The following is a 24,656-nucleotide window of genomic DNA, read 5'->3' as shown; positions in this document are numbered from 1 at the left end:
CAATTCCCAGGATATGAGAAGGATGGGGACTTCCCTGGTGGTCCAGTGGCTAAGACTCCACCTCCTGATGCAGGGAGCCTGGGTTCAATCCCTGGTCAGGTAACTAGATACCGCATGCTGAAACTAACAGATCCCATGTGTGGTAACTAAGACCTGGCACAGACAAATATAAAGAAATAAAAAAAAAAAAAAGAATTTCTACCGAGTTACTGATGGCTTTAAAAACTGAACCCAAAGAAAGATTTACTATATTTATATCAGTGATTAACATTTTAAAGCAGCACTAGCTCTTGTTAAAATGTCTGCTTTTAGTTACTTTATTCAGAGGTGGTTTGGGGCCATCTTAATCATGCCAAAAGTTAATTTAAAACACACAAGTAAAATGCCATGTCTCCCTACCAGGGCTAAGTGAGCAGACACAGGCAATTTACTTTAGAATAGAGCAGGCGCGGCGTGGGGGAAGCCCTTTATTTAAGCTTGTGCATTTGGGTGCAAACAACCTTCCAGGGAGAAATACATGGAACAATGTCCAAAGCTCACACAGAAAGAGTCTTCCAGCCTCTCAGTCCCATGGTACTTAGCTATGGCAGCCTCAGCAAACTAATCAACAGGCCAATGTGTTATTTAAGATGACCTTCACTACAGTTGCTAAATGCCAGGTATGGGGCTAGAACTGAAGAGGCAGGGTGAGTGCTACTCAGAGGCATGGGAAGGGATAAGGGTCTTAAGACAAGATTCTGGAGATCCAAGCAGGTGTCTATGCAGCTTCCAACCACCCTCTCTGCCCTCCAGTTCCCCCTAACTCATTGGTCCCGCACTGGCAATGGTGGCCAAGATCTGAGACCTTGCTCCAGACCTATAGTTACACAATAACCCAGGAAAACCACATACTGTTACAGATCAGAGGAAGTGAGTTCTGGAGGCCTGAGTCCCCAAAATAAGGGAGTGTGGCTCAGATTCCTGGGTCCTGAGGGGCAGGGTGTTTGGACCAGAATGCTCTCTTATTATGTATATTAACTCTTTCTAATATTTACATGAATAACAATATTAATAATTATATTCTTAATGTTAACAGTCCCCAACTGGAAGCTGTTAATATATTTTCACATAAAGTTAAGAGTTTTACCAACACCATTCTTACTGTGGCATTTTCTCTATGAAAAATAAATATTCATTTATACCACAAAACTCATAGAAACAGTATCAAGTCTGAAAGAACACATATGGCATCTTTGTTACATCCAGAGAACTTATATTTAAGTATATATATATGTTATATATATATATATATATAAATGATTTCCAGCCATAAACAAGAAATCTGAATGATGCATCTTGTTCATGATACTGACACCAATATGTGAGTTAGCTACAATGGCATTCTGCCGTTCAAGGGTGCCAGAAATAACGCTGAAGCCAGCATCCCTCTATTCAGTCTTCCAAAAGACCACGGAGGAGGCTGGCGCCCTGGTGTGTACAGAGGATGAGGCCTGAGCTGAGCAGGAACCACTGCAAGTAAAGAGTGAGGGGACCAAGTTGACTCCCAACAGATACGGCCACCGGATGGATGCTGGGAACGGGCCAAGCTGGTACCATGACAGGAATTTGGGCTAGGAGAAGAGTTCGGGGGATGAAAGCCAAAGGTTTGCCTTCCTAGTGCGGCTAGGGAAGTATAACTCTGTAGATCAAACAGAAAAGTTTAAGCAAAGTCATTTGGGGATGTGCCGCCCCCGCACTTAGCGGGCCTAGCACTGCCAAGACCAGCGAGTTCTCGGTCCTCCGGCTTACAGGCCACTCGCCATTCTGCGTATGTGTATGTTCCAAGCCGGTCAGGAGTAGGCCAATGGGTGTGGGGTTCCTCCAGGCTCATCCAATGAGCTATCAGATGCTTTTGTGTCAACCAATGGGGCTTCGAATGAGCTGTCGAGTGAAACAGGTCCCGCCTTCCGTGCCTCGGGGAGCTTGAAGGAGAAGGCCGGGTTGCGAGAGTGTAGCGTTCCAAGGCGTTACTTCAGCACCAGTATATTTTTGTGAGATTATCTGGAAGTCAGGAGGAATTTTGGTCCCTTAAAGAGAAAAAGAGAGACTGGGGACCCAGTTTCCTGGGTCCTGGGTAAAGATAAGGCTGGGGTGGGAGCGGGACTCCTTGAGCTAGCAGGGCGAAGGCTGGAGTCTTGGCCTCGTTGATCTGAGAGGGGGAGAGGGCTGGGTACCCCGAATCACGCGTCCTGCCAGAAAAGGTGGCTGAACCCAAACTCCTGGATCCTTAGTTAGGACCAGGCTGAGACCTCAGAATCCGGGTTCGGATGAAGATGGGGGCCGAGAGACCTGAGCCTCCAGGGCATAGGTTTTAATCTGGACTCCAGAGTCTGAGGGAGAAGGGACCTGTAGGCCGGATTATGGCTCCAGAGGTTGCAGAGTACGGATTGTTGAGCTCATTGGTCTGGGTGGCCGAGTCTGAGAAGTACAGCTATGGAAACTGAGGCTTGTTAACTAGTTAAGTTGCCCAAACTCACAAGCTAGATCGGGACAGACTGACTTTAGAAGTCATCGTTTTATATATACCAGTAAGCTCTGCCCTTAAGTCGGTGCTTGCTTAGATTTTATCTTATTCCATGTGGCTGAAAAGCTTCCTGTCCATGTCTATCAAACCACAGATCCTGATCAGTTCTTCCAAACGTCTCTAAAAGAAGCCATGGGAGCCTGTCACTTTCAGGGTCTGCTGCTCCTCTTTCTTGTAGGAGCCCCGACCTTGATCAGTATGTATTGGAGATGTGGGGGTGGGGGAGTGGTTGGGTCAAGGAGGATGGATTTCTGGTGAAAAAAGAGGGATTTGGGGCTCCGGCAGAGAAGGACAAGTGCTCATCTTTATCTCCTTTTCTCCCCAGTGGCACAGAAATTGTTTTGTCAAAAGGGTACATTCATGGGTATCCAGGAGGATGCAACAAACATGTTCAACTGGACCTCAGAGAAAGTTGAAGCTTGTGACAATGGAACATTGTGCCAGGAAACCATCCTGCTGATCAAAACTGGTAAAATGAGAAAGGGGCAATTGGGCTGGTGGGGGCAGGGGACGGGGGGAGATGATTATGTTCATTATGTTAAGACTGTTCCACCTTCCCCAGGCCAAACAGTAGCGTCCCCACCCACTTTCTTTCCTTCCTGTCTCACAGCAGGGACCAAGACAGCGATTTTGGCCACTAAGAGCTGCAGCTTGGATGGGACACCGGCAATAACGTTTATCCAGCACACTGCAGCCCCCAGTCTAGCTGCAATCTCCTACAGTAACTACTGCGAGGATCCCTTTTGCAATAACAGAGAGGGATTATATGATATATGGAATATACAAGAGACTGAAGAAGGTACCCTGCGAGGGAAGAGATGGGTGCTAAGGGAAACTCTATACACTCCGGAAAAGAAAACGGGAGGCTTCCTTCTTTGTGTTCTTACTTGGTTTAGGTTCAAGTGGGCCATACACAAAAGGACCTCAGACCTTTTGCTTGTCTCTCTTTTTCTAAATTGTCACCTTGGAGTACTGTAAACAGTGTACTCTGAGCAGAGGACATCAGTGAAGGCTGCAGTGTAAAGTGGATTTGGGGTTTATTAAGCAATAAGATGTCAGTGGAGGTTTCTGAGCAGGCTGGTGGCGGTCTAACTGCTCCAGCTTCCCCATTGCCATGTGGCCACAGCTCAGTTCCTGCATTTGTCCTCAAAGTCTACAGTAACCTGGCCACACCTACCTTTTCAGGTCATTTTCTTCTCTTCCCTCTCTCATTTATTGTGTTTTAGCTAGGGCAGGATTCAAAATACTTAACAATGGAGATGGTACTGACCAATCAGAATGGATGCTGGCTATAAAAAACAGTCCAGCCCTGCCTGTCTGTGCCTGCCAGCTGAATATCAACACCTGGTGATTTCTCACAATTTCCAAATCCACCAAGCCAGCTCACACTTCCAGGTCTCAGGCCACTGTCCTTGCTGTTGGCTTTTTTACCCTCATGCAACCCCCATTTCACACAACTAACCTCTGTTCTTCCTCCATCTCAACTGAGGTGTCCATTCTGGGAAAAAATTCCACCAAATTATTTTAGATAGTTCAGCGTTCTTCCATTTCTTTGGTTTGGTACCATAAATTACCATGTCTGTCTCTTTCAGGGCAGTGCTCCTAGATGGCAGGAACTGTGTCCTTTGTTTATCTGGCCCACAGAGTTGTATGGTAGTAAATTACTTACATGTCTGTCTCTTTCAGGGCAGTGCTCCTAGATGGCAGGAACTGTGTCCTTTGTTTATCTGTACCTCCACACCTGTACAAAGTTTGGAAGTCACGTTGGATTGTGTTCTGACAACACAGAAATCAGTTGGAGAGGGATGGGGAGGTGGTAGTAACAGGCGTTGAGTAGAGAGGCATCAGCAGGAAAGACTCGAGGAAGAGAAGGCAGCAAGGAGAGAGAACTCCAGAGGCAGGACACATCCTTAACTTTCTCTCTTTTCGCTCTTCAGAAACCAAAGGGACAACAAGCCTCCACTGCCCAACCTGTCTGGCTCTGGGGTCCTGTTTGAATGCTCCCTCTGTTGCCTGCCCCAACAATACAGATCGATGCTATCAGGGGAAACTTCAGGTCTCTGAAGGTAAGCTGAACATCTGATGGTTTCAGAGGCCAGAAAACCTCAGGCATCTGCGTGTAGCCTAAGAGGTTCTGACACTGAGTTCCAGAAGTGAGGTGAGGACTGGATTCCTCTCTGATTTCCTCAAACATCTGTGTGTCGCCCCATCCTTGTTCCACAGGAAATGTCAACTCACTTTTGGAGATCAAAGGCTGTACATCGATCATTGGTTGCAGGCTGATGTCTGGGGTCTTTAAAATAGGACCCCTGTGGGTGAAGGAAACTTGCCCCTCCATGTCCATCTCGACCCGAAAGATTGACAATGGGGCCACGTGGCTTCACACTTCAGTTTGGAAGTTAAAGCTACTGCTGATGCTGTTACTGCTCATCCTTGGAGGGAGTGCTTCTGGTCCCTAATCATCTCTTCAGACTGATCATCGGCAGCTTGAGCAGGTGGAGATTTGAAGAGTAGCTTCTGTGAATGTATTTGACATTTCTAATAAAGTTTCTGCTGTGATTTGTGTATGCCTCAAGTCTAGAAGTGGTGTTATTGTGCTAAGAAGAGGGTCCTTAAAATTTGTGCTGTCCAACCCACACATTTGCAGAAAGGGAATCAAAGATCTCAAAAACTTGAGTGAATTCCTTACACTTACATAGCTATGGACAAAGCCATAAAGTCTGGTATTCCTTTCACTGTAGTAGACTTCCTTCTCTTGCTGGCTAGACAGGAGACTAACATTATCCTCCTCTAGAACACTCCCAACCCAGTCGTAAGGCCAAAATCATGTGCTTTGGGGTTCTAATAGTTCCTGGGGAGGTGTGTCAGAAAAATCAGACTCCAGTTCTTCAGTTACAATGGGCCCTGTCTCCCCTATCCTGTTTGTTCCTTGCCCACTTTAAATCATTCCTTTTCAGGCCTACATAATGCCTGCTCAGTGGACAGAGGGAACTTAGGATGGAGCTAGGGCTCCATAGGTTCTGGTGAGTGTGAGCCAAACGATAATGTGGATGGGGAGACTTTTTTTTTTTCAAATTCTTACACTTTTTTATTTAACTTATTACTCAAGAATACATAAAGTCTATGTTATTGTAAAAGACTCCCGTGATACAGGAGCTATATAGAGCAAAGTAAAACAGTAAAGAGAAACAGACTTTTTTCATTTTTTTTAAAGCAGCTTTATTGAGGCTTAACTGACATACAATAAACTGCACTGGAGGTGGGAGGAAAGACTTTTATTGCAGACTGTTGACCCCTCCCACAAAGGACAGGGAGCCTGATCATAGCATAGTCCAGCCAAGTTCTTTCTAGAAAGTTCTCTAGTTCTAACTAACTTTTGGAGTTAAAGTCTCCCCACACAAGTTAATATTTTATCTTTGTTCTTAGGCATCCAGCTCTCCATTGTGTCAGTTTGGTAAATCTCTCTAAAGAGTGAGAAGAAACACCAACAAAATTTTAACTTAATGAGGGGACATATAAATGTGGGAAATTACAAGCATTCAGAGGCATGACTGGTAAATATTATTTGGGGTAAAACACAAAATCAGAAACAAACTAAATAAACCAAAAAAGCCAAGTTGGTATTTCCCATAGGACACAGGTTTCTTTTTTTTTTTTCATGATTAAGTTTTTATTGTCACATTTAACTGCTTTGTCAGATATACATTGTAGGTTTCAGTATGGCATAAAAATGAAAATATTTTCCTGAATGTAAAAATCTGAACAGAGGAGATGGCGATGGCACTTAAAAAGAAAAAAAAAAAAATCACACTGGTGCTGAAGCCACTAGAAGGTGGCTGGTAAACACTGGAACACATTCACAGATAAAGCGTCTGAAGTGAAGTGATGTGAAAGTTGCCCAGTCATATCCGACTCCTTGTGACCTTATGGACTGTACAGTCCATGGAATTCTCCAGGCCAGAATACTGGAGTGGGTAGCCTTTCCCTTCTCCAGGGGATCTTCCCAACCCAGGGATCAAACCCAGGTCTCCCGCACTGCAGGCAGATTCTTTATCAGCTGAGCCACCAGGGAAGCCCTGAAACATTTCAAATCAAATGGCAGTGGTATAAGCCCAATGAAACTGGAGAGTAGGAAGACACAGAATCTGTCGAGTAGCTACCTGAAGAATGGCAGTTTGAGCACTTAATTTCCAGTCAGACTAAAACTTCTTTCTTGTAAAATGAAACTACTTTGAACCTGGATTTTAAGCTTTTTTAACAACTTCCTTATTCGTACAGGTTGTAACTAGTCCAAAGAAAAGGCAGTTATAATCCATGGCATTAGCTTTGTGGGTTGACCCTGCCATAAATGGGGGAGGGGGTCTTGTCTTTTCCAAACCAGGAGTATGTCATACTCATGAACGTCTGTAGTGGTTTCACACATTCTGGGCAAAACTAGAAAAGAAGCAGTAAATAAAAATGTTAAGTGCATCCCCAAGGAAAGTCTCTACACATTCCACAGCTATATGCTGAACGGTAACTTAAAAAAGTATGGTTATTCCGATTGAAAATGAATCTCTATTCAATAACCAAGCTTCCCAAACAGTTTATTAGATGTCTTTCTTCCATAAATAAGACTAACACTAGGATTTGTCAGAAGATCTACACAAGTTATCACCTTTATGTACGAACTTGGCTAAATCCACGGTGTCTGGAGTCTGTTCCTTGTAAAACTCAGGTCTAGAACATAACTCCTTTCTGTTATACTGTTGTGTGTCCTTCATTTAAGACTCCAGAACAGAGACCATAAACATGGCTAGTGCAACATAACAGTCACTGGAATTCCCTGAAAGAAAAATAAGTAATTTATTTTATAACATACTTATTTGGATGATTACTCACTGGTAATTAGTATTTCTACATTTTTTTTTAAGGCAACCATTTTAAGTGACAACACATGGCAGGCTAGTAGAAAACAAGTGGAAACAAAGCCCTCTCTTTTGATCTCACAAAGTCATGCAGACAAAAGAAGGTACATCTGATTTGTTCCAATCTTTGAACGTTGCTGCTAAACTAGTTTTCCTTTGAAAAAGTAAATTTCAAGGCATGATAGTGCAAGAGACAAGGTTTTTGTTTATAGAACATTTATAGACTAATTGTGCTTGGTCTCTAATTTCCAAATTATTTTAAAGAACAGAAATGGCATTGATAAATTTATCTTTGCCTAAATTTACCAGTACATCATGAATTGCACCAGAATTCGGACAATTTGATTATCTTAATGACTTTGTTGTGAGCCTTGCACACTGCGTCTGCACGTGAGGACCCCGAATGGGCCCCTTGGAGGTTCCTCCAAAGTCTGTGCCCAAAAACTCTTGTCTTGGGGAGTCCAGGGGTCTGTAAAAGCAGTTCTTCCCCAAGAGGAAGTCCTCAAAAACTCTCTCAATTAGCAATTAAGAAAAACAGTGCTAACTGGAGAGTTTCTTGCATTCAGGTAAATCTGGGAGGTCTGAGCATTCCTGGAGCCCTCATCAGGATGTGTCAATGGGTCAAGAATCCCTTGAATGTGAGTATTCACTATTAGAGGACTCTGTAGGGTCAATCAAATTTTCACAATCACTGTCGTCTGATTACTCTGCACTGTCTCCAGCTGCTCTGTGGGAAGGAGGGGGTCTGCTCCACTTTCAAGATATGTCAGTCCAGCACTGGTGGAGGCATAACTGGAGGAGTCCATGGCTTGAGGTCGAGGCATAAAGATGCTAGTTTCCATGTGAGAATGGCTCAGAGTACTTTCTTGATTATTTGGGTGAAGATCAGAATTAGGCGGAGGCGGGTCTGAGGGCTCTGCATCTCCAGCTGTACTTGGACCTTCTGCTGTGAACCCTGGATAGGGCATCTGAGGGCTGAAGGTGGGGTCCACACTTTCAGATGGCATCTGTCTGCTTAGTGTTGCCTGTGGCAATCATCTTTCTTGTTCCTTTTCATTCTTCCTCTGAGTGATTTGTCTTCTTAATTGATTCACTTCTGCCTGACAAGATTCAACAACTCACTCGCTCTTTTCTACGGCTGCACACACTGCTGGGACTTTCTCCTGAAGCGCATTATAAACCTGATAAATTGCCCTGATGTATTTCATTAGTCTGTCCTTGTCAAAAAAGTCAGTACCATGTTCTTTAATAACTTTGGCATAATTCTGAGAAGTATTTGGCACTGAAGATACCTTATACTCTTGCTGGCTAGTATTGCCTAGATTGGGAATAGTGAGGGATAGCCTTTAATTATACCTTCTATCTAAAGAGAACATATTCTAAAGCATGAGTGGAATTGTTGGCGTGGAGATAAAGCTGAAGGGGAGGAAGATGAGGTCGGCCACCCCGATGGTGCAGGTGAGCTGCTTATGGATCACTTGCTGTCTGTATGACATCTGCTGCTTTGTGTTTCACTGGAATCGGTACCACCCAATAACTTTCTTTCTCTGATCTTTAAGAATCCTGTCCAAGCTCTCTTCATTAACTTTGCTTGCATACTCATAAAAACTAAAAAGTCTTGAACAAGGATGATGGTTATGGATTTCAATTACTTGCAGAAATTCTGTGTTGCTGACTTAGGAGTCATTGATGCTGAAGGTTTCCTCTTGCCTTACCTCTCCCAGCAAAAATCCTTCCTGAGAGGAATGGAAGAAAAGAGTTGCAGGTGGTCAGCGTTGCTGTTGCTGCTGTGGAAACACACAGCCCTGAAGGTGTGGCCTGAAATGGAAGCTGCCATGATGGAAATCTGATGCTGGTTTCTTAATGGCGCTGAATACAGTTGCAGAAGACATTCCTGAGTGAATGAAGGAGAGCTACCATTTAAAAAAATTTGGCCTGTGAATAGTTTTAGTATTTTAAAAATTATAATATGCTACTAAGCCTGACATGGCAGGAACAAATTTCTCAGGCCAAAAACTCAAGTGTGCAAACTTTCTAATTTCGTAATATAAATATATAAGCTATTCAAATGTATGATTAATTTTTATGATACTTCTGTTTATAGCAATTCCCCATTCTACCTGCTGCTGCTACCTGGTGGTAGGTAAAACCTAATCAGTTTGGGACTTCCCTGGTGATCCAGTGGCTAAGACTCTGCTTCCACTGCAGGGAGCCCAGTTTAATCTCTGGTCAGGGAACTAGATCTCACATGCCACAATCAAGAGTTCTCATGCTGCAACTAAGACCCAGCAGGGCCAAGTAATTATTAAAAGAAGAAGAAGAAGAAACTTAACCTGTTTGAATAAATTGTTATAAATTCAGTCGGGGTTTTCTCAGTCATTTCAGATCCCCTGCTCGTGCTTAGTCACTCCGTCGTGTCTGACTCTGTAACCTCATGGACTGTAGTCTGCCAGGCTCCTCTGTCCATGTGATTTCCCCAGGCAAGAATATTGGAGGAGGTTGCCATTCCCGTCTCCAGGGCATCTTTCTGAACCAGGGATTGAACCCAGGTCTCTTGCATTGCAGGCAGATGGGGAAGCCTCATTTCAGTTCTAATCAATCAATTCAGGGCTTCTTTTCCTTTCCACTCTCTTTATCCACAGCTTTGCAGTAGTGCTGGTGGGAAGGATGGACTGTCTAGTTTTCACCCCTCGTGCTGCTGAAGTTCAAGTTCTTACTGATGTCTGGTTCTCAGCTTCAATTCCTGCTGGCTTCCACTGGGAAGCCTTTGATCCAGTCTGGTGTTCATGGGCTCCATGCAGGCCCTGTGAGCTCTGCCATCCCTCTTAACCACTTTGGAGCCTCTTCCAACTGCCCTCAAATCCCACTGAGGTCCTTCAGGAATCTGAAGCAGCCTAGGAATCCCATATAATTGATGAAATTCCTCCAAGTTCTGGAGAAAAGATAATTTCATAGAGACTTGCTTTTTCCTAAGGTCCTTGGGAAAGAGATGGGACCTAGACCCTGGAATTTATTACCCACCACCCACAGGCCACTAGCTACATTCTTCTCATATCCATTTTTTGTTTTTCAGCAATCATGCCATAAGAATTCCCTGCCAGTCCAGTGGTTGGGGACTTGGCCCTCTCACTGCTGAGGGCCTATTTTGCAGTGAAAAGGAAAAAAGAGGAATGAGTTTTTCTTTCCCTTTTCTGAGAACAAAGATAAACAGAACAGTGAACAGGCCTGAACATTCCTAGTTTTTACTTTGAAAGTGAAAACGTTAGTAGATCAGTCATGTCTGACTCTTTGCAACACCCAGTGATTATGGCCTGCCAGGCTTTTCTGTCCATAGAATTCTCCAAGCAAGAATACTGGAGTGGGTATCGATTCCCTTCTCCAGAGGATCTTCCTGGCCCAGGGATTGAACCTGGATCTCCCACATTGCAGGCAAATTTTTTTTTTACCATTTGAGCCACAGGGATGTTTTTACTTTGTTTCTTATTTGTGTGACTTCCCTGGTGGCTCAGATGGTAAAGCATCTGCCTACAATGTGGGAGACCTGGATTCAATCCCTAGGTTAGGAAGATCTCCTGGAAAAGGGAATGGCAACCCACTCCAGCATTCTTGCCTGGAAAACCCCATGGACGGAGAATCATGGTAGGCTACAGTCCATGGGGTCACTAAGAGTCAGACACAACTGAGCAACTTCACTTTCACTTTCTTATTTGTAGTCTGCAACTAAATTTTCTTTTCTGACCCCTAATTCTGCATGAGCTACATTTCACACCTCTTATCCTTTGATTCTATTCTAATTACATCCTGTATCTGGTGCTTACCACTCTCTGCAAACCCACCCTTGTAGTTTTTTTCTTCTTACAGATCAGAAAGAAGACCTCTGTAACAATGCACAGAAGACAATGGACCCAACTTCTGGGCCACCAGACTGCCAGAGGCTACCTGACACCAGCCTGTGACTATCTGGAAACAATGCAAGAGGAAGAAGACAAGATCTTAACACCTTTGATCCTCATCACTGACCCCTGATTTCGAGCCTTCATCTTATATAAGCCTGTAGACTCCTCACTGGAGAAGGCAATGGCACCCCACTCCAGTACTCTTGCCTGGAAAATCCCATGGATAGAGGAGCCTGGTAGGCTGTAGTCCATGGGGTCTCTAAGAGTTGGACATGACTGAGCGACTTCCTTTCACTTTTCACTTTCTTGCATTGGAGAAGGAAATGGCAACCCACTCCAGTGTTCTTGCCTGGAGAATCCTAGGGACGGGGGAGCCTGGTGGGCTTCTGTCTATGGGTTCGCACAGAGTTGGATATGACTGAAGCGACTTACCAGCAGCAGCAGCAGACTCCTCACAGTGGGGTGGGCACAGTTCTTGAGGCATGAGCCTAGTGTTCCCCCTCCACCAGCTGAGAATTAAAGCCACCTATTTTTTTCAACTCTGTCTCTATTTTTATTTCTCTCTGGAGGGCAGAGAAAGCCAAGATTTTGACCGCCAACAAACACTAGGGCCCAGGTTCAATCCCTGACCAAGAAACTGAAATTCTATAAGATGGACAGCTTAAAAACAAACAAACAAAAAAACCTATCATGCCATAAAGCCTTCATTCTTACACTGAAACTTAAAAATTCCATGTCTAATAAGCAAAAGTTAGGCCTTCGGAATCACATCTACTTCCATTTCAATTTACATAATCTCTTTTGAAACTTCAAGGCTCAACATAAAGGTGTTTTTGGCTCCTTGCATTTCTAGGGTAATAGGCCTACTGCCTGACCAGAGGAGACGGGGCAAGAGAAGTAATCTATAGAATGGGGGGCTTCCCCCTTGGTCCAGTGGTCACGAGTTCACCTTGCAGTGCAGGGGACACTGGTTCCATCCTTGTCCTAGAAAGATCCCACATGCTGCGGGGCAACTAAGCCCGGGTGCGTGGCAACTACTGACCCCACATGCCCTAGAGCCTGTGCTCTGTAGCAAGAGAGCTACCACAACGAGAAGCTCGGGCACTGCAACTAGAGAAAGCCTGTGCGCAGCAAGGAAGACCTAGTGCAGCCAAAAATATGGGGAAAAAAAAGAACGGGAATGTGGGCAGATACAAGTGATAGCAAAATATAACCCTGCCATGTAGATACTTCACCCACCCACGTCAGCCTCCACATCACCCATGATACCCATTGCTCCCTCCAGGGCTGTGTTCATGTCCTTTCCTCTCTGAAACTCCATCTCCTGTTCCCACTTACCCACCCTGGAGGGTCCCACTAGATGCCTCCCTGCAACTCCAGCAGACCTTTCTTGACTTTGCTGGCACTGATCTCCCTCCGCAGAGCCCTGGCGTACCTACCTGCTAGCTTCCCTTCAATATCATACTGTTCCCACACAATGTATAACCTCCCCAGACAAGGTAACAACACTTCAGGGACAGGCTTTGTTTCCGACAGCTTTACGACTTAATAGCATCCATAAAATGTGACTGGCAACTTGATGTATGGGTCTTCCAGAACTGCTTATTGAAGTGAACCAAACTTCTGCTGATGGGGCTTCCTTGGTGACTCAGATGGTAAAGAATCTGCCTGCAATACAGGAGATGTGGATTTGATTCCTGGGTCAGGAAGACTCCCCTGGAGAAGGGAATGGTTTCCCACTCCAGTATTCTTGCTTGGAGAATTCCACAGACAGAGGAGCCTGGTGGACTATAGTCCACGGACTCGCAGAGTTAGACACGACTGACTAACACTTTCACTTTTCACTTTCAAACTTCTGCTATGCATGCACACACATTCCTCTTGAACAACAAAACTAGGGACTTCTCTGGCAGTCCAGTGGTTAAGAATCTGTCTGCCAATGCAGGGGACATGGGTTCAATTCCTGGCCTGGAAAGATCCCACATGCTGTGGGGCAACTAAACCTGTACGATACAAGTACTGAGCTGGAGTATAGAGCCCACACACACCGCAATGAAGAGTAGCCCCAGCTCGCCACAAGTAGAGAAAGCCCACTCAAAGCAATGAAGACACAGTGCAGCCATAAACGAATAAATAAATAAAATGTAAAGGCTGAATAATAAAACCCTAAACTCCTTATTCCTCCAATAACCCTCTCCAAAGAAATCTTTTAAAAAAAGAAACAACAAAACTAACCATCACCAACAACTGCCGCTGATTACCTGAAACTTGATGCTAATGAGAAAAAAAAAAAAGGCAGTAAGTTCTAGAGAGTAGACAACAGGAGAGGCAGAAGTCTGAGAAGGATGAGCACTGCAGAAAGGTAAGAATTTGAAAATTCCTCTATTTTGTGATGATGTTTTAGTAGCCAGGTGGGCACATCCTGGTTTAGGGCAGTAATGTCAGAGTAGGAGTTGATTTTGATCAGGGGTTGCAAAATGAGTTGTTCAGATTCTTTTATTATTGTTTAATGTTAATGAAGACAATAATCATTTATTGGGCAATTTATCCATTCCTTGCTCTACACTAAAAACTTTAGAACTACAATTTGTATAATCCCTCTGTGCATTTTTGTAGGGAGTCGGAGGCAACTCAGATATCCATGACCAGGGGAACAGATAAACAAAATGTGGCAGACATAATCTTTAGGTGTGCAACACATTAAATTTGCACTATATGTATTTTTTTAAAGTAAGTAAATTATTTTGTAGCAAAATATCACTTGTATAAATTGACTAGTTTGGGCAGTTCTCTGGTGACCTAGTGGTTAGGATTCTGGGCTTTCACTGCCATGGCCCAGATTCAATCCTTGGTCAGGGAACGGAGATCCCAATAGCTGTGTGGCATGGCCAAAGTAAAAAAAAAAATTAAATGACTTTAAACCACAAATCTTGAAAAAAAGAAAAAGACTGTTTAGATTATTCTGGGTCCCTTGAGTTTCCATACACATTTTAGAGTAAGAAGAAAGCTGGAATTTTGATAAGGACTGAGTTGAATCTCTGGATCAGTTAGGGGGTATTGCCATCTTAATGGGCTTCCCTGGTGGCTCAGACAGTAAAGAATCTGCCTGCAATTCAGGAGACGTGGGTTCAATCACTGGATCAGGAAGATCCCCTGGAGAAGAAAATGGCAACCCAATCCAGCATTCTTGCCTGGGAAATCCCATGGGATAGAGGACCCTGGCGGGCTACAGTCCCTCCCTGAGGTCTCAAAGGGTCGGACACGACTGAGTGACGAAGCGCAAGGGCACGGGCCATCTTAACAGTATTTTAGGTCGTCCAATCCATGGACATGGGGTCTTTCCATTTATTTAGGCCTTTCTTAATTTCTTTCAGAAATATTTTCTGATTTTTTAAAATAACTCTTGTGCCTCTTTAGCAACTGAACAAGTGTTTTATTATTTTTGATATTTTTATTAATTTTGTTTTTAGAGTATTCATTGCCAGTGTATCGAAATACAATTGATTTTTACATTTATTTTGTAACCTGCAACTTTGTACAAGAGTCATACTTTCTTGTATCATTATAAGTGTCCAACATTTTTATTGAAACCTGAACATTTTATATAATATATTGTCCCTACTCTGAATACTGATTATAACCAGCAATCATAATAAACAACAAGGCTTCCTTTTGTTGTTCTTTGCTTGTCTTTTTGTTTGTTCAGTGACTTGACTAGACTATTTCAGCGATGTCTGTTTTCTCTGCAGAGAGCCTCTGATGTTAGTCTTCCCTTTGGGAGGGCACTTCCTTTGGGCATACACACAGTCTACCTGGAAAGACACTGGTTCTACCAAAGCCGTCTGTCTTTCCCTCGATCTCTCTGGTTATCACACCCAGCCCTTAGGTTCCACTAGTTTCTGGCTGATTATTCTATTATTATTTTTTTTTAATTTAAATTTATTTTTGGCTGCAATGGGCTTTTGCTGCTGTGCACAGGCTACTGCCTTGTTGCGGTGAGCAGGGGCTGCTCTCTTGCTGCAGTGCACAGGCTTCTCATTGCTGTGGCCTCCCCTGCTGCAGGGGACAGGCTCTAGGGCTCAGTAATTGTGGCCCATGAGCTTAGCTGGCCCAAAGCATGTGAAATCTTCCCGGACCAGGGATGGAACCCGTGCTCCCTGCATTGGCAGGTGGATTCTTAACCACTGGACCACCAGGAAAGCACCTATCCTATTGTTTTTGACAGTGCCTGGGATAGAAATTGCTTTACATTCAGACTCTATTAAATTCAGTCAAGGGTCATTTCTGAGGCCAAGCTTTGAGTTTGTCCTGACCCCAGAGGACTCCTGTTAGTTATCTCTTTCCCTAGTTCTCTTTTGTTAGACAGTGAGCCTAGGGTTTAATTAGTTGACACGGTGGGGCTACTAGTCTCCTCTTTATTGCTTACCACCAAAATCTCCATTGTTGGGGATGTCCCTGGCAGTCCAGTTAAGACTTCACCTTCCACTGAAGGGTATGCACTGGTCGGACACGACTGAAGCGACTTAGCAGCAGCAGCAGCGAACTAAGATCCTACATACCTCACAGCCAAAAAAAACCCCACCAAAACATAAAACAGAAGCAATATTGTAACAAATTCAATAAAGACTTAAAAAATGGCCTTCATCAAAAAAAATTATTTTTGATCTGCATTGTTTGCAGAGTGTCATTAGTCATGAACTCCCCCCCACCCCCCACCCCCAGCCTCCCTTTCTGTTCCAAATAAAGTCACTTTCTGTGGGTAGAACCTTAAAGCTCTTTGTTCTTATCTGTATCTCTGAGCCACAGTTTGGGAGCTGGAGGCAAGGACAGTGGAGAGATTTTTTTAGAATGCCACACCTGCTTTATTATTAACAGGTGCCGGGGGCCAGCCCCGGTGGAGTCAGGGGTTTCGAAGCGGGGACGGCGTCGGCGAGGATCAGGAAACAATTGCTTACTTAAATGTTAATTAAAGATATAAAGAGTGGTTAAATAAGGATAGCTCAGTGAGAAAATTTAGTGGAGAAAAGAGGCTGAATAATTCAGCCAGAAGGTGAGAGAAAGAACGACATGGGGAGACCAAGCTTTGATGAACAAGGCCTGCACTTTATTTTCCAAAGTAGTTTTTATACCTTAAGTTATGCATAGAGGATAATGGGGAAGGGGTAGAGTCATGCAAGGACAGCAGTTCCTGATCCTAATCAAAGCCAGGCTTTCAAACTTATCATATGCAAAAGTTTAGGTGATTTACATCATCTTCTGGCCAGGAAGCCTGTTAACATTTTAGGAAACTTATTTTTCTCTAAAGGTGATTATTCTAAAGTCAGGCGCCAGCCTCCAAAAAGCATTAGATAAAGTTGCATTCCTATAGGGCAAAGGTGTGGTGGGCTCAATCAAGAAAAGAATTAACCCAAGGGTCCAAGGTTACAAACATTGAGGCTACTACTTACATCTCTATACACCAATTATATCAATCAATACACCACCAAGGACACAGTAGGTAAGGGATATGGAGACTTAGCAGCAAACATTGGCCCAACAAGTGAAAAACCCTTCACCAATACAATTTCTAATCAATCTTTTAACTGCTCAAAGGAATCTGTATTTAGACAGTTTAGAACATCTCATGCCTCTCACAGTTGGGAGGCTCTGAACAATCACATGTGGCCGGAAAAACCTATTCAGGCAGGCTAGAGGACTTCCAAAGGAATTTGTAGGTTGAAACACTGTCACACGCAGGAATTATTAACTGGAGCTGTAAGTTATTTCTTTTTTCATAGAGAGGTAGCGGGGGACAGCCTCCCGTAAAGTCAGAGGTGTAGGTGAGAGCACAAAGCAGAAAGTAGGCAGACTCTGGTTTTGGGGGTAGATGCTCGAGAATTTCCAGGGGGACTCCTGAGGCTCGATCCCGCCTTTGCGTATGCTGAGCCTCCTTCCTCACAACCTTTGCCACGAGTGGAGCTCCTCACTGCCGGCTCCCGGCAAACAGGACACTTGGCAGGGGTGGTAGCCTCTGGTCTTCTTGGCTTGCTTCTCCTGGCGTGTAGAATCTTCACTACAAGCAGGCTGGAGTAAGGGTGATGGAGATCCCTGTATTCTCAGCTTGCTATTGTTGAATGGCTCCTCAGCCCCATGATTGAAGTTGCGTTGGAGGAGACAGTCTCTAGCCTCTTGATCGCACCTGCCTGAAATTTCCCTCTATCCATCTGCGACACGGAATTGAGTGGGGTGAGTAAAGCTGGAAGCCTGCCCCACTGACAATGATGCTATATAGTCGTTGGCTGGACAAGGGGGATGAGAGAATCTGGCTTCTATTTTTTAATTTTTTATTTTTAAGGGTCTTTCTTGCTGAGTGAGGGCTTTCTCTAGTTTGGTAAGCAGGGACTATTCTCCAGGACTGCTTGAAGTCTTCTCATCATTCTGGCTCCTCTTGTCACAGAGCCCGGGCTCTATGGTGTGATGGCTTCAGTAATTGTGGCCCATGGGCTCAGTACTTGCAGTGCATGGGTTCAGTTGCCCTGAGACATGTGGGATCTTCCTGAAGCAAGGATCGAACTGGTGTCCCTTGCATTTCAAAGTGGATTCTTAACCACTGGACCTGCAGGGAAGCCCAGGAACCTTCTTTTTGCTACACCCAGTTAATGTTACTTTCATCACCCAGAGCTGGAGGTGCATGCAGAGCATTATTCCAAATCTCACAGACTTTTGCTGTTCTACTGATATTCAGTGTATTTCCTTAAAGAAATATTTCTTCTTTTTTTTTTTTGGCCACACAGTGCTAGCATGTGGGATCTTAGTTCCCCCAACTAGGGATGGAACTTCAGAGTCTTAACAACTGGACTGCTGGGCAGGTCCCTAAATAAATGTTTCTATGTAATCCATTTAGAGTGACAAAAATGAAAATTTCTTTACTGCTTTTCTGGACACACAGGTGAAGTTTTTCTAGGTTCCCTAACTGGATAGCCCTTAATATCACCTGGTTTTTAGTTTTGTGCGCGCTAAGTCGCTTCAGTTGTGTCTGACACTGTGAAACCCTATGAACTGCAGCCCGCCAGGCTCCTCTGTCTATGGGATTCTCTAGGCAAGAATACTGGATTGTTGCTGTGCTCTTCTCCAGGTTTTTAGTTTTAGTCTCAGTTATCAGTCTCCACATCATAGAAGCCAAGAATGGCAACCTCACCTGAATGGTGACTTAAAGGTCATCACCAGCTCCCACAGCCTCTAAAGATTAGGCTCTGGCTTCCAGGTCCTTTATTATTTCTGACACTTGTGAATTTAACTTTGTCTTATTCAAGTTCAGCTACTAACTCATACATTGCTCTCCAGAATATCTGATTTTTTTTAAAAGGGCAACATGCCCTTTGAAAAACATCAGGGGACCAAATTTGTGCCACATTCTACATTAAGGAATGATGCCAGGGCAGAGAGCCCAGTCCATCTTGTTCTTCCAAAGATTACAGTCCACTGGGGAAGGGGGACAATTTAACTGCAAGAAGGAAGTGAGAAAACTGGCAAGACCTGACCAGAGATCCTCATACTGAGGAGTCCCAATATATTTCCAGACAGAAATAACATTTCAGATAGGTCAGGAAAGAACAAATCCTTTATTTATTTAATATTTTAATTTTATGGAGTGTTGTTGTTTTACTATGTTATGTGGGCTCCCCAGGTGGCTCAGTGGGTAAAGAATCCACCTGCAATGCAGGAGATGCAGGCAGACGTGATTTCGATTCCTAGGTCGAGAAGATCCCCTGGAGGAGGGCACGGGACCCCGCTCCAGTATTCTTGCCTGGAGAATCCCCATGGACAGAGGAGCCTGGTGGGCTACAGCCCATAGGGTGGCAAAGAGTCAGACACGACTGAAGTGGCTGAGCACACATTCTGTTGTGTTAGTTTCAGGCGTATAGCAAAGTTATTTAGTTATGCATATACATATATTAATTCTCTTTTAGATTCTTTTCTCATACAGGTTATCGCAGAGTATTGGATAGAGTTCCCCGTGCTACACAGGAGGTCCTCATTGGTCGTCTATCTTATATAGAGCAGGGTGAATGCGGTCATCCCAAGCTCCTGATTTATCCCTCCAGCCTCCATGTTTCCCCTTTGGTAACCATTTGTTTTCAAACTGTATACACTCTGCTTCTGCTTTGTAAATAAGTTCGTTTATATCTTAAAAAAAAAAAAAAAGATCCCAAATGTGAGTGATATCATATGATATTTGTCTGAGTGAATGAGTGAAAGTTAGTCACTCCGTTGAGTCTGACTCTTTGCGACCTCATGGACTGTAGCCCGACAGGCTCCTCTGTCCATGGAATTCTCCAGGCAAGAATACTGGAGTGGCTTGCCATTCCTTTCTCCAGGGGATCTTCCCGACCCAGGGACTGAACCCTTATTTCCTGCCTCTTGTGGGTCTCCTGTATTGGCAAGAGGATTCTTTACCAATGAGACACTTGGGAATCCTGATAGTACACAGGGACTTATGGGAGGGACATCGAGAAAGAAGCGGATATGTGCGTATGTATGGCTGACTCATTTTGCTATGTAGTAGAAACTAACCCAACATTGGAAAGCAGCTATGATGCTGTTGTTTAGTCAGTAAGTCATAACCGACGCTTTTGTGACCCCATGAACTGTAGCCCACCAGGCTCCTTTGCACCTGGGATTTCCCAGGCAAGAATATCAGAGTGGGTTGCCATTTCCTTCTCCAGGGGATCTTCCTGACCCTGGGATCTATTCGTGTCTCCTGCACTGGCAGGCAGATTCTTTACCACTGAGCCACCAGGGAAGCCCAAAGTAACTATACTGAAATAAAAATTATTTAATAAAAAAATAAGCTTATATCATAAATACTATATGCTAACGAAGACAGTCAGAGAAGGCAATGGCACCCCACTCCAGTACTCGTGCCTGGAAAATCCCATGGACGGAGCAGCCTGGAAGGCTGCAGTCCATGGGGTCGCTAAGAGTCGGACATGACTGAGCAACTTCACTTTCACTTTTCACTTTCATGCACTGGAGAAGGACATGGCAACCCACTCCAGTGTTCTTGCCTGGAGAATCCCAGGGACGGGGGAGCCTGGTGGGCTGCCGTCTATGGGGTTGCACAGGGTCAGACACGACTGAAGCGACTTAGCAGAGAGCAGAACAAAAGCAGGAGACAGGGACTTCCCTGGTGGGCCAGTGGTTAAGACTCTGAGCTTCAAGTGCAAGGGGCTTGGGTTCCATCCCTGGCTGTAGAACTAAGAACCTCTGTATCATGAGATGCAGCCAAACAAGCAAACAGAAAGAAAACCAGAAGACAACTTGAGTGACTACGGGTTCAACATGCCTTGCAATCAAGTTGGAAAATCAGCCAATGGCAGGATGAAGTTCTATGTTTGATTTCCAGCAATTTCAGCCCAGCAGCTCTAGGAGAAAGGGGTCAAGAAAGTCTTAAGGCATTTAGACAGCACTTGGGCTAAAAGTGTGAGTGCCTGAGCTCATCTTTTTCTTTCACCATTTTGTCTGATGACATTAGGAGCGACCAACCAAGGTCATTATATTCCTTAGTTTCTCCCCAAATGTTCAAATGTATTATCAACAGAGTCACATAGAACCCTGCTTGTTATTTTAAGTGATTGATTAGGCATATCTGCCAACAAAGGTCCATCTAGTCAAGGCTATGGTTTTTCCAGTGGTCATGTATGGATGTGAGAGTTGGACTGTGAAGAAAGCTGAGCGCCGAAGAATTGATGCTTTTCAACTGTGGTGTTGGAGAAGACCCTTGAGAGTCCCTTGGACTGCAAGGACATCCAACCAGTCCATTCTGAAGGAGATCAGCCCTGGGATTTCTTTGGAAGGAATGATGCTAAAGCTGAAACTCCAGTACTTTGGCCACCTCATGCAAAGAGTTGACTCATTGGAAAAGACTCTGATTCTGGGAGGGATTGGGGGCAGAGGAGAAGGGGACGACAGAGGATGAGATGGCTGGATGGCATCACCGACTCGATGGACGTGAGTCTGAGTGAACTCCAGGAGTTGATGATGGACAGGGAGGCCTGGCGTGCTGCAATTCATGGGGTCACAAAGAGTCAGACACAACTGAGTGACTGAACTGAACTGAACAGATGTTTTGCCTATCAGTGGTCTCTTTACAACTGGGAGGTCATTAGTGTCTTTTATTTCGGCCACACCACGCAGCTTGCAGGATCTTAGTTCCCCAACCAGGAATCAAACTTGTACCCCTGAAGCAGAATTCAAAGCCCTAGGTCTCATTTCAAATGCATTTCAAACCACTGAGGCTTGGTGACATTTAACTGCCAGCCAATGTCCTGTACTTTCCATCTGAGAGATAAACTTGAACAGCATGCTCTCAGATTGAGGAATGATCAAGCACTGACCAGGTGAGGTTGATTCCTATCAGGTTGAAGGGGTGTTGGGGTCCCCAGTTATTTAAGAAGCAAAATGACTTGGTCAGCCACAGGAGAGCAAGCTACCATGGCACTGCGTTTGGGGCTCTTTCTGATTTGGGCTGGCGTGTCTATGTTTCTACAACTGGACCCTGTGAATGGAGGTGAGAGAGGGGTGACAGGCTAGAAATGGTGAGAAAGACCCTGCCCCAGACATGGACTGATAATTAAGGTCATAATAATAATAATAATAGCAGTGACAAATCATCTCCCATTTCTTGAGTACGTCCCAAAGGACAGACATTATGAAGGGCTTCACATTTTATTTAATATCCAAGAAACTCTATGAAATTGAAACACAGATGAGTTTGACAGCAAAGCTAAAGGCCTTTTTGAGAGCTGCCTCATTCCTGAATCTCCATTGCACTGTCCCAGACACAGGCAACCTACTCCCAGGGTTGGTTATTTTGTTCAAATGAAGAGCTTTTGATGTTTGTAGAGTTGACTGTTTGAAATCTTGGGTTGGCCAAGAAGAAAGTCCACTTGGTTTTGCCATAACATCATATGGAAAAACCAGAACCAACTTTTGGGCCAACCCAGTCACAGGGACAGTGTGGTCTCAGGGCAGGTCCAATCAACAGTGCACTACAGCAGACCCTGACTTTGCGGTTGAATTCATGGATGTTCATAGGGGAGCAGTGAGAACGTGTCAGGGTCTCCCTCCCCTATTCTGCTTAGCTCCTGGTCTTCGAGTATCTTGTTCAGGTAAACAAGGACTTCAAAATAGAAAAGAAAATAAAAGTTAGAGATGCTAGGCAGGTCCTACTATAGATGATATTCTGGTCATGGCCCTGCTTTGTTTTGTTTTTGGTTTTTTTAGTTGTTCATGTTATTTTGTGTGTGTGTTTGTTTTTTAAAAATTGTAATTGGAGAATAAGTGCTTTACAGAGTTTATATATATATATATATCCCTTCCCTCTTGCGACTCCTTCCAGCCCCACCCACCATCCTACTCCTCTAGGTTGAAAACACAGAGGGTGGGCTGGGCTCCCTGCGTGATATAGCAGCTCCCCACTAGCTGTCTGTTTTACACAGGGTGGTGTAGATATGCCAGTGGTACTCTCTCAATTCGTCCCACCTAAGCCTAACCCTGCTTTGTTCCTGCTCCTCCTCCGTCCATCTCCTCTGCTCCTGCTTTTCTTCCAGATGAGCAGCTGTCTGAGGACAACGTCATTCTTCCTAAAGAAAAGAAAGACCCTGCTTCTGGTGCAGAAACCAAAGGTAATCAACAGCGGAAGAGAATGACAACAAACCACAGTCCAGGGCAACGAATTCACATGTGCGGCAGAGGAACGGATGGGGATTCTCCAGAGATACTTTACAGGCAGGAGCTCATAGCACCCTTTCAGTCACGGGAGGAGGCAGCTGTGCACGTCCCCCAAGGGGGCGATCCCAGACAGCAGAACTATGTGTACGTGGCAGGGCTGGAATCTGAACCCGGAATCTAGGCTTCAGCGCTGGTGCCACATGCTGAAGTAGAAACTGTCCAAAGTCACATTTGTACACCAGTCCTTACAATTTGTATATTTTTAACATGTCAACTAGTCACTTTTCATTTGTATTTCTTTGTATTTACAGACAGGTGTATATATCCAAATGATTTTTTTTTTCACTATCAAAAAACAGTAAAGTAGAAACTTCCCAAAATTAGAGAAGCCTTCCTAGTCCCTGAGGGAGGGACCACGCCACACTGACCTTGGCATCCCCGATGCTTAGCAGGGGCTCTGTACACAGCAGGCTTGGCGCTGATGGGCAGGCGTGAAAGGAGATTTTGCCAGAGTTACCACAGACATCATGAAACCCTGAGTGCCAAAGAAGCGAACAATGTCTTTCTTCTTTCAGATGATAAATGTGTTTTCCCATTCATCTATGGAAACAAAAAGTATTTTGACTGCACATTGCATGGTTCCTTATTCCTGTGGTGTTCCCTCGATGCAGACTATACAGGAAGATGGAAATACTGTACTAAGAATGGTAAGCATGCAGCCTGTCCTCGTGTGAGAAGCACCTGGCTTCCCAGATGAAGGCGGAAAGTCCAAATTGCCTCCTAGAGGGAAGCCTCAGGCGTCTCCTGATCCAGCTCTCTGTGTTCCGTTCCTGTCCCTTTCTCTCTTTTTTGGGGGGAGGTGGGGAGGGCTCTGCTCAGTCTTTGTTGCTGGGCCCAGGTTTTCTCCAGTTGCAGCAAGTGGGGTCTCCTCTTTGCTGGTGTGTGGGTTTCTCACTGTGGTGGCTTCTCTTGTTGGGTAGCACAGGCTCTAGGCACAAGGGCTTCAGTCGTTGCAGCCCGTGGGTTCAGTAGTTGAGGTGCCCATACTTATTTCCTCCTCGGTGTGTGGAATCTTCCCAGACCAGAGGTGGAACCAGAGTCTCTTGCATGGCAAGGTATTCTTAACCACTGCACTACCAGGGAAGCCCCACTTTCTCTTGATAACACTAAAAATAATCCTCCTGCAATTAATACTTTCACCTATCCCTTCTATTTTTCCAGACTATGCCAAATGTGTCTTTCCCTTTATCTATGAAGGCAAGTCATATGACACTTGCACAATAATTGGGAGTACATTTATGAGCTATTGGTGCTCACTCTCTTCAAACTATGATGAGGATGGAGTTTGGAAGTATTGCTAGCAGTAAAAAGAGGTAAGAGTGTCCAGGGAGGATGGATAGAAACAGGGGTGAGCAGGGAAGAGGAAGGGCTGGGTAAGGAGGTGCAGTAAGATGCCAGAGCGAGGAAGGAAGAGGCAGGGGGAGAGAGGGGATGAAGGAGAAAGATGCAGGGCAAAGAGTGAGGAGCAGAGGTTCACGAGGAGAGCGATACAGACATGAGGATGAGGAAAGGGGGAAG

The 24,656-nt window shown here is 44.6% G+C and overlaps 2 protein-coding genes and 1 pseudogene across 2 annotated transcripts; 2 read left to right on the top strand and 1 right to left on the bottom strand.

The window, feature by feature from the left end:
* The first annotated feature begins 661 nt into the window (after positions 1–661).
* On the top strand, positions 662–5,022 carry TEX101 (testis expressed 101). The gene is made up of 6 exons (XM_070386729.1): positions 662–686; positions 2,658–2,759; positions 2,889–3,032; positions 3,177–3,362; positions 4,501–4,629; positions 4,787–5,022. Exons 1-6 carry the CDS (start codon positions 662–664, stop codon positions 5,020–5,022), a joined length of 822 nt encoding a protein of 273 aa, XP_070242830.1.
* A 2,966-nt stretch (positions 5,023–7,988) lies between these two features.
* Positions 7,989–9,328, bottom strand: LOC102274708 (BRISC complex subunit Abraxas 2-like; annotated as a pseudogene).
* Positions 9,329–21,839: 12,511 nt separating this feature from the next.
* LOC102273556 (seminal plasma protein A3) lies at positions 21,840–24,439 on the top strand. The gene is made up of 4 exons (XM_005907167.3): positions 21,840–21,915; positions 22,958–23,032; positions 23,654–23,785; positions 24,300–24,439. The coding sequence occupies exons 1-4, from the start codon at positions 21,840–21,842 to the stop codon at positions 24,437–24,439; spliced, it is 423 nt and encodes a 140-aa protein (XP_005907229.1).
* The last annotated feature ends 217 nt before the right edge of the window (positions 24,440–24,656 follow it).

Source organism: Bos mutus, chromosome 18 (genome assembly GCF_027580195.1).
Source record: "Bos mutus isolate GX-2022 chromosome 18, NWIPB_WYAK_1.1, whole genome shotgun sequence".
In the NCBI taxonomy this organism is placed as follows: domain Eukaryota; kingdom Metazoa; phylum Chordata; class Mammalia; order Artiodactyla; family Bovidae; genus Bos; species Bos mutus.
This window is presented reverse-complemented; position numbering and strand designations above follow the sequence as displayed.